The sequence below is a fragment of the Diaphorina citri genome, unplaced genomic scaffold, assembly GCF_000475195.1.
Source record: "Diaphorina citri unplaced genomic scaffold, Diaci psyllid genome assembly version 1.1 scaffold1327, whole genome shotgun sequence".
Classification (NCBI taxonomy): domain Eukaryota; kingdom Metazoa; phylum Arthropoda; class Insecta; order Hemiptera; family Psyllidae; genus Diaphorina; species Diaphorina citri.
In genome coordinates, this window is record NW_007378755.1 from 21,045 (window position 1) to 31,149 (window position 10,105).

The following is a 10,105-nucleotide window of genomic DNA, read 5'->3' on the forward strand; positions in this document are numbered from 1 at the left end:
TCCTATACTACTCTCTTCTGTATTAGTTACCTGTAAACTGTGATTGGTGTAGACTACATTTTACTCACCTTTATTTAGATTTATGCTGATCCTATACTACTCTCTTCTGTATTAGTTACCTGTAAACTGTGATTGGTGTAGACTACATTTTACTCACCTTTATTTAGATTTAAGCCAGACTGCAGGGTGTATCGGATAGAGCCGGTTTTTTGGGACACAGAAAACTGGTCGGGGTTCCATTGGATCAAGCGTGCCGGGAGGCGCGCGAACGTCAAGATTTCCGTTTTCGGTTTGACATAGCTTTGTGATACACCCTGTATAGGTACCTACTCAATTATTATTATTTACCTTCTAGATACACCTAAGTACTGTAGATATCAATGTAGGTAATCATTGATTTCTTTTTTATGTTTATTGATGTTAACTAGATATATTTATTTAGGTATTTAGATATTTTTTACTTATTTAGAGGAGCTGTTTTAGTACTCGTATATCTATTGTACCTTGAAACACGTTTAATTTGCGATACTTTTTATTTGATAAATGTTTTCCGCTTTTTACAGGTAACCCAATTTTCCGATTTAATTGTAGGTATGTAATTATAAATCCACTTAAATCTATACCTAAGGGATCTAGGTATACCACCTATCCAATCAATTTGAATATTTTTGACGTGAAAATACCCATGCTATTTAATCTTTTGTAGCTGAATTTTCTTGTCAAAGTCAAGAGTTGATGTAATTTTACAACTGGCCTAATCATACGTACCTAGCTGAATTTTTCTCTCTCGGAAAATCTCCCTCTTGTGCTTTTGCCTCAAGAAGTCAAAAGTACTAATGGTAGGGTACCATATACCTACCTTTACAAACTTAAAGTGAGGAGCTTTTTTTTATTAAAAAAAAAAAAAAAAAAAAAAAAAAAACCACAATAGGTACCTATGTTATTTTTTCCTCACTTAAAAAATAAATGAAAAAATAATTTTATTAAACACCTTTCTAGCCCACTCATTCTTGTACGTGGTATTTACTCAGACATTCCAATTTTTTAGCATATTTCACGGAGGAAGAATTTATCACCAGATTCATAACGCCACCAGCAACTTGGGGGATCTTCTTTCAACTGAGAGTTCCAACGACTCATGGAACAATTAAATTGATAAATGTACCCAGATAAGATCAATTACTTTGTGTTGGGGGAATATTTTCGCCTTGGGAACATCCTTGGTGGATTTGCAGAGAACAGAATTTAATGGGCTTTTATGCTTATATTAACTAGTATTTCTTGCGTAAGCTGAACCTAAATTTCCGAACCAAAATTGAAATTTGGAATTTTACCTTTACCCAGGTGTACGCGCGTCGAGTCCTACTTACGCCTCTAGTTGGTTTATTCACGGCGTTCAAGAAAACATCCTTTCGCTTGATATGACATCTATAGAATGCAATAGTGGCTGCAGGTTTACTGTCGAAATTTGAAAGGATTCTGTTCTCTCTCTCTCTCCATTTTCTACACTCACACTCTTTCTTCTCTTCTTTTCTTCTTCCTCTCTCTCTCTCTCTCTCTCTCTCTTTGTTTCTCCTTCTTAATTTTCCTTTGAACTTACACTGTCCCTTCTATCTCTTTCTGTCTAATATCCTGTGTTTTTTTTTTAATTCCAGTCTTTCCTTTCATTATTCTCTCCCTCTTTTCTCAGATAGTCTTAATTTCCCCTTTCTCTCCTCTTTTTTTTCTGCAATCACACTCTCCCCTCTACTTCCTCTTTTCCTTCTGCATGTATTATTCTTTCGCTTAATTTATTTTCCACTTTTCTCTTTCTTCTTAATTTCAATTTCATCTTTTTGAGTCTTTGCTTCGAGCTATTTTCTTTCTCTTTTCTTTGTTCGCCCCTTCTCTTTCCCTCTCCCATCGTTTTCACACCCACGTACTTATAAAGCTCTCTCTCTCTCCAAAGTTTTTTTTATCTTTTTTCAGTTCTTCTCCTCTTTTCTCTCCTGTTCGTCTCTCTCTCTCTGACTCCCTCCCTCCCTCCCTCTCTCTCTCTCATCTACCCTCATTTAAAGTTGTTTATCTCTTTTCAGTTCTTCTCTTTCTTTCTTTTCTCTCTCTCTCTGACTCCCTCCCTCTCTCTCTCTCTGACTCCCTCTCTCTCTCTCTCTCTGACTCCCTCTCTCTCTCATCTACCGTCATCATGGTTTTTCTTTTTAAATTTATTATCTCTTTTTCCATCGGTTCTTCTCTTCTTTCTCCTCACTATCTATATTATTTTCTCCTCTTCTCTCTCCTTATACTATTTCTATTTCCTTCTTTTCTTTCGCCTCTTTGTCCGATTTTACACTGTCCTCGCTCCCTCTTGAAGCACCTCAGACTCGTCTGTACATTGTCATTGTTAAATGAAGCTTTAAAATTACTACATAAAATTCACCATTGGAAATTTTTACTTTCTTTTAGATATTTTTTATGTGGACAATTTTACGTTTTAAGTAGTTTTGTATGTTAAAGGCCGGTTCCCACTGTTCGCGAGTTTCATCCGACTTTTTTCCGAATGTCCTTGCGGGCAATGGAATTTAAATGAGAGTGTGCCACCACACATTATACGACTTTTTTCCGAACGACAAGTGGGAAGTGGGAACGGGCCTTAAGGAAAAATGATTGTGATAATTTCATCAGTGGCAAGATCAACTATGTAAGTTCCTCCGCGGTACCTAAGAGTGTGGTAAAGAGGACGTGGGTTCAAATCCCAATTGAAGCATAGAATTTGATTTTATACTGCTTCTTATTTGAGAATTCGACCTCGTACTTAAAATTGTGGTCGTAGAAAATCAGAAGATCAGAGTTTTTTTTCAGCTCTTACTGTTTGATTTGACGCTAGCCACTGATGAGTGGTAATTTGTAGTGCAATTTGCTTAGTAGGTTTAGGAGAAAGGCTTCTGAGATGAGTTGAATTTTTAGCGGATTCTGGAAGTTTTTAAAATTTAGCAATTTTTTTGTAGAGCATCTAAAATCTAAATCAACTAGTACAAATCAATCACAAACGTTTTTTTTTGTTTTTGTTTTTTTTTTTTTTTATCGAATTCATTCTACCTAGTCCACATCCCCTGACGAAGAAGAAATAATGTTGGGACACACGTTAACTATGGACTATGGATCATTATGGGATAAGCTTCCAGAGTTCCAGGGTTCGACTCTTTCGTCTGGTCAGATTTAATCCCCCGTGAACGGGTTCTGGGCTGTCGAAAAATCAAGGGCCTTTCTCAATCGACACGCCCCCTTGATTTTAGTCTCTGTTTCGGCCCTAAATGTACGACCAAGTACAGGTGATAATGGTTTACTCTTTCAATTGATACATATTGTCATTTGATATTTCAATTGCTTGAATATTTTTTTTATTTATTGATAAAAATATTTCCCATTGCATTTTTTTATTTTACTGCCTAACTCATATGTGAAAATTTTGGGTACAATCTTATGCAGGAAGTAGGATTCAACCCAAGCCTTTTTGATAAAAATATTTCCTATTGCATTTTTTTATTTTACTGCCTAACTCATATGTGAAAATTTTGGGTACAATCTTATGCAGGAAGTAGGATTCAACCCAAGCCTTTGAATATACAGGCAGGCATCTCTGATAACTTTATTGTTTTACCTACATCTTTTGAAATGGAGAAATGTTTTTATTGATATTTAATTTTGTAAATAAATTACCTTTACTCGATACAACTATACCTAGTTACTATCACCTACCATATACAAGAAAAACGAAAAATATACAAGAATATTATTTCCATTTGTATTTGCACTTCTAACTCGGTGTTTTTTTTCCCATTTCAAAGGTTTCTCACAGAAGTCTCAGATTACTTTTCTTAGTGGTAAAAAATAAAATAAATAGTAATTAGTAATAGAAAGTAAAAATCGAAATATAGGTCAGTAGGTCCTGGAATAGTCAACATTGCAAAACATTATTTTTTTTCGGAATATCCCCTCTTCTGAAGCTCGTTTCCCTATAGGCATGAAGTAGGCATAACTTTTTATAAGGTTTCATTATTTATCCCATTTGTATAAAAACATAGGTTTTATTTTTCATCATCCTACATAATTACAAGTCACATGTAGGTAGACCTACCTTCAATAAATAGGTGGGGTAGGTATTATGAAAGAAGTGAGTCTCAAGCTTCAATTTGCTGCGGGCCCATCAATACTTTCGAACAGTTTGTCCAATTTTGACGAAATTTCACAAATAATTATAAGGAATTTTAATGATTGTGTTAAGCATAAAGGCTTGTCATAACAGTCGTTCCCCGCTTAACATACTATGCAGAGTTTTATGTAACAATGTATCAACTGCTACATTAGGCTCTTGTGGTCTGTGCCCTAGCATGCCCATTTGCCTATCCCGTAGCGGCCGTAGCATTAAGTTTCTCATCAGGTGGGCAAGAAGAGACACAATACCTCCCATTTGTACCTCAACACAATACCTCAACACGAGAACAACAGAAAGTAACCCGTTGAAATATGTACATTTGCTATCGAAATTACATATATGTACCTAACTATACTCGCAACTTCGTGCTCGGAAGGGGGTGTGGTACCTATTATTTACAGGTAAGTACAGACAAGTACATAGGAATAATCCAGACATATGTTTGTATTACCACTTCTCCTGTGGTGGGTTTCCTCTATAAACACGTACAGTTAGGCCCCTCTTCATAGAAGCAGATTAGCTTACACTACTAAGCCGATTAGGTTTGTACGTTTGTGTTTTGTAAGCTTTGTTCCAGGTATTATTAAGGGTGGACCGGAGGGTCCTTTACGGTAGAGGTTGAGATCTGAGTGCATCTCGATGGGTTTGGTGTCGGAGAGAAGTGCACCCAGATTTCGAGCTTCCCTGTGGGGAGGAACAGAAGGAAAGGGTGTTCTCAGAGAGAGGGTATTCAGCTACATTACAACTTGAATGCACCAGTTTTTACTAGTCAGATACAACAGCATTAATTTTCCCTGCATAGCATTGAAATTATTTTTTTTTTTTCGAAGAAGTTTGATTAGATAGAGTCTGTAACTGCTAAGGTCATATCGTCCCCAAATCGAAGAGAGAAAGAAGACAGGATAGGAAAAAGCCAGTCGTTCCGAGAACAATACAAGGCAGCGTTGAATGCATCAGTTTGCTCAGTTTCGGACTATTCGGACGTATCCATTGGAGAGATGGTCACCTATCCTGATACTAACCAGTAACCACGCAAAACTTTGCTCAACTTCCGTGATCCGTTGAGAACTGGTGCATTCAACGTGCTATCATAGCTGCTGAACGACACTGGAGTATTTTCACCCCAACAGCAACAAAGGTTGTACCTACTTTGTAGCCCAAATACTTTGTCAATATCAATTAAGTGAGATGAAGCCACAATAAGGAATAAATCCTGATCCAAGGTTCTTACTTAGCTTTCTGGACCGGTTTCAGCGATATCTGTTTGGTTTGTGATTGGCTAGGTGGCAGAGGTTGACACTGGATCGTCACCACAGTATCAGTTAGTTGGCGTAGACCCCGGGTCACGGGGAACCGAATGGTGACACAAAGCAGCTGAAAACAGGAGTAAGCGATGGGATGGATTATAGGCGATGTAAATTGTCTTCCTCATTTTGGGGAACTTTTTTAGAAGACCTAATGAGCTTTTGGGTAATCATGTTAAATTCGAAAGTGTAGGTACTTACTGCTGTTGACATTTAGAACGCTTTTAATAGTTTTGGGGAAGATGGAGAGACTCATTAGTCTCACTTGAGCAGTATAAAAAAAGCAGTTTCTTTTATTGATAGGTGGGGGTGGGGGTATATTTACATAGAAATACAATAATTATATCTGCTAGTAACTTACGTCATTGTCCACCTCCGAGGCACAGGTTCGAATCCCGCACGCGGTCATCGTGTCGTCCGAATTGAAGTCGACCTGGAACCGATAGCTGTCCAGTTGGGTGACATCACAGGCCACGCCTCTTTCAGCGTCTTCTATTACGGGTGAGTTGAGAATGAACTGAGATGTGAGGAAGGTGGCGATGAACTTGCTGTGGTTGGAACTGCGGTAGCACATTACGTCTGTCGGAGGAGAGAAGGAAACAGGTTGTGTTTACTTTTTATTACGCTGTGTACGAGTACTTCTTTGTGGATTTGTGGGAACTTCTACTAGGCATGTTCGGCATTTTGGCTTAACTTTAACATATTTTTATTCCTCAAAAATTAGGAACATACTTAACTAGGTACCTACTTGTTTATTAGGCAGGGAATTGTAAGATTGAATCCCATAGAACGAAATAGTGATTTCGTTCTAAAGGTGTGTCCAAACATAATTGAATCTATTTTGTCGAGGCAGTGAGGACGGTTCTGTCGACGTGGATCGACTATTTGTGGACCCACCTTAACTTAAAATAAATAAATAATAATAATAAAACACCGGAGTAGTATTTCAAGACTAAAGGTTCACTTACCCTTAACTTGAACATCGAACGGAACCAAAGTATTCGTCACCGGATTAACGGACCCAAAGAATCCATCGAAGCTAGATACGGTGGACTTGGGCGTATAGCTCAGCGGAGGAAGGCTGGCGAAACTTGGTGTTGGCGTGAACGTGGGCACTGAATAGCTGCTGGGTAAAAGAGTATTGGAGACAAATCACATCAGTACCTACAATACCTAGTTAGGATTCATTTTAGGAACCTTATTGTTTTTTCTTTTGCTTCTTCTAAAATTGGAAATGAAGTCTATATCTATGTAGGTATCCGGAAGTCGAGTTTTTGTATGAAATAAAAAAAACCATGTTTCCAGGGTTGATTGAACACTAGAAGCGGCTCTACGATCTATTTCATTTGAAACAATCAACCAACAATAGGGGTCAAGAATGCCTTCTATCCAGATTTACTTTCATTACCCTCATAGTTCAGATTTAAACAATGGCTTCAGGGAATACACAAAAAATGTCCGCATTGATGGACTTGATCCCAGATTTACTTTCATTGCCCTCATACCTACCTAGTTTAGATTTAAATTTAAACAATGAGTTCACGGAATACACGAAAAATGTCCGCATTAATGAACTTGATCTCAACGTTCGGGCGGAAATGGCTAAAGCGATGACGGAAACGGTTGAAGAGATGAACCGTGCAACGTTTCTTGAGTTGATGAATTGGTTTTGGTTTTGAGTTCACGTTTAATCCGGTGCACCTGTCCACCGTAATTAAACTCTTTGGATTGGTTCGATGTGAATGAATGGTTTCAGGGGCTTTTTCATTTTTATTCCCATTATCTCAATCATTATTTTGAGAGCCTATTTAGGTATCTACATAATTATGTTATTAGTGCACTTATGAACCCTTATCTTGGCAAGATAAGGGATATGATCCCATGTTTACCTAACAAAATTTATCAAAGTCGACTTTGGTTCTCCAACTATTAAAAGATTTTAGAATTAATTCTTTGAATCTACATATTTACAAGATCAAGTTTATTTTTGCAGAGTTTTGAGAAGCGTTAGGGCGGGGAATCTTCTTGAAATAAATTTAGCAAAAGTTTGATGTTCTTGAGAACCATCACATTTAATGTTAAGCGGAATTTGCTAGAAATATCAGGGCAAAATTGCAAGATGGTAACCCAGAAAGGAACAAAATCTCTCCGGGGCCCTGAGATGCTCTAAGTTCCGGGCCTGCAAATGTGCGCTGGTGATTTGCATTGAAATCTGTTACAAATCGTCATAAAGATTATCTTGATCATCTCTCGTTTCCTATTTCTAGATCATAACTCATATCTGATTCTCAACCTAATGCTCTCTCTCCCTGGCGAAATGGGATCGGGAGCATGGAGCTTTGTTATCAACTCGAACGATTCTGGTGGCATCCGATCTTATGTGTGATGGGCCATTCCACGAAGATGTTTTGCAATTTGCAAATGTTCTCGTAGGTACCTGATTGATTTTGTTGCCAAATTTTGACAGTTGGTGCAATTTGCAAAGTGCAATATTTTAAAGTGTTAGGTAGCATCACCTCTTTTTTGAGCGTGTGTATTGTATTTTGGCAAACATGGGATGGGCCGATGGGTGGCGTAACGGCGTTTAAAAGATCACTGTGGGCGCGAGATCTCTTGTGGTCCACGTCTATTTGAGGGACATTTCAGTTTCATTCTGGCAGTATAAACAGGGTATATTCTATTCTATTCGCAAGGTGTGGTTTTCCTGTTTCCTCATGCGAGCAAAGTGCTATCCCTCCAACCTGTGCCGAAGTTTCCCAGTCACCAGTTCCAATGAGGAACCGTATGATTGATTTTGGTACTCACTGAGCGGATGCAAGGTGTGGTTTTCCTGTTTCCTCATGCGAGCAACGTGCTATCCCTCCAACCTGTGCCGAAGTTTCCCAGTCACCAGTTCCAATGAGGAACCGTATGATTGATTTTGGTACTCACTGAGCGGAACAGAGAGAGGCCAAGTTTATTACCCAAACTCCTCCGGAGATCCGAGCTCTAGATTTGTCGATTGACACTTCGGGCTATGAAGAGGGCCGGATTTATAGAATATACCTTGTTTATCCTGCTCGAATGAGACTGAAAAGTCCCTTTACCCCAGCAGTCTAAACAAGGTCTCGTATATTTTATAGGTTTAAGAACTCGTACTTAAGGTTCCATTTATAGACCGTCCTCGGGAATTTATCCTGCTCGAATGAGACTGAAAAAAGTCCCTTTACCCCAGCAGTCTAAATAAGGTCTCGTATATTTTATAGGTTTAAGAAGTCGTACATAAGGTTCCATTTATAGACCTTCCTCGGGAGAAAAATCGTTCGGGCACCCGTCCAAGTTAACACGAAGGTTTGGGTCTAATCTCGCTTTTGTCGCATTTTCCTTTTGGAAACTGGGACGATTTCCCCTCTTCTGAAGCTCATTTCCCCTTTTTTGGCGTGGTAGTGCCTGTACTGAACCATTGGAAATCCAAGGTGGCGAAAATTCCTCGGGAGAAAAATCGTTCGGGCGCCCGTCCAAGTTAACACGAAGGTTTGGGTCTAATCTCGCTTTTGTCGCATTTTCCTTTTGGAAACTGAGACGATTTCCCCTCTTCTGAAGCTCATTTCCCCTTTTTTGGCGTGGTAGTGCCTGTACTGAACCATTGGAAATCCAAGGTGGCGAAAAGTCCTCGGGAGAAAAATCGTTCGGGCGCCCGTCCAAGTTAACACGAAGGTTAACTGAGACGATTTTACCTCTTCTGAAGCTCATTTCCCCTTTTTTGGCGTGGTAGTGCCTGTACTGAACCATTGGAAATCCAAGGTGGCGAAAAGAGGAAATGGTTTTTGAAAGAAAAATACAGATTTTCTTTTGCTTAGCTCCTTAGAATTTATACCCTAAGGATTCCTAATTGCTACAGGAAGCTAGTCATAAGTGATTTAGATTTTTCACGCAGATCTTGCGCGTGAGGTTAATCTTCATGATCAACTTTAAAGTCCCAATCACAACTCAAGAGGAACTCTTGGACATAAAGTAGGAAGCTGCCTCCGATTGGAGAGATCCCTTACTTACCATGCAGCCATGTATTAAGATAGAGTTTCACTAGAAGTGGGGGGTATTAGTGGAGATATCGTAAGTGCAGGATTAGAGACTATGGTGGGTGTGACTGCATCTCCTTATGGTATTTGGGCACTATGAAGTGGCAACTGTCTGACGATCGAGAAGGAGAAGAGGAAAATAAGAAAGAATAAGAGCCTATTCACACTTGTCGTGAGTTTCATCCGACTTTTTCCCGAATGTGCTGTAGGCAATGTAATTTAAACGAAAGTGTTCACACTACACACGACATGATTTTTTTCCCGAACGACAAGTGTGAACGGGCTTTAACTAAAGATAACAAAGTAGTCTATCTACATCCCACGTCAATTTACGTGTACATTTTATCATCTGTGAGTTCAGAGTTTAAAATATTAAGAACCTAGTTCCTTTTTATTTAAAACTGTTGAAGAATTTTCATCAAGCGACAGGCGACATTTTAGGCTGCCTGTGAGTTTTTTTCCGCCGCAAAAGTTCAAGCTTCTTGCTTACAAGCCGCTTGTCAAGCATGCTTGAACAAGTGTGGGCTACTGTGACTCATATTTTCACT

General features: G+C 38.8%; 1 protein-coding gene across 1 annotated transcript; it reads right to left on the minus strand.

Moving 5' to 3' along the window:
• Positions 1-4,716: 4,716 nt before the first annotated feature.
• Positions 4,717-9,542, minus strand: LOC113469988. Its single transcript, XM_026828093.1, has 5 exons — positions 9,532-9,542; positions 6,468-6,625; positions 5,861-6,078; positions 5,427-5,569; positions 4,717-4,879 (listed from the first exon to the last, which is right to left on the minus strand). Exons 1-5 carry the CDS (start codon positions 9,540-9,542, stop codon positions 4,717-4,719), a joined length of 693 nt encoding a protein of 230 aa, XP_026683894.1.
• Positions 9,543-10,105: the final 563 nt, after the last annotated feature.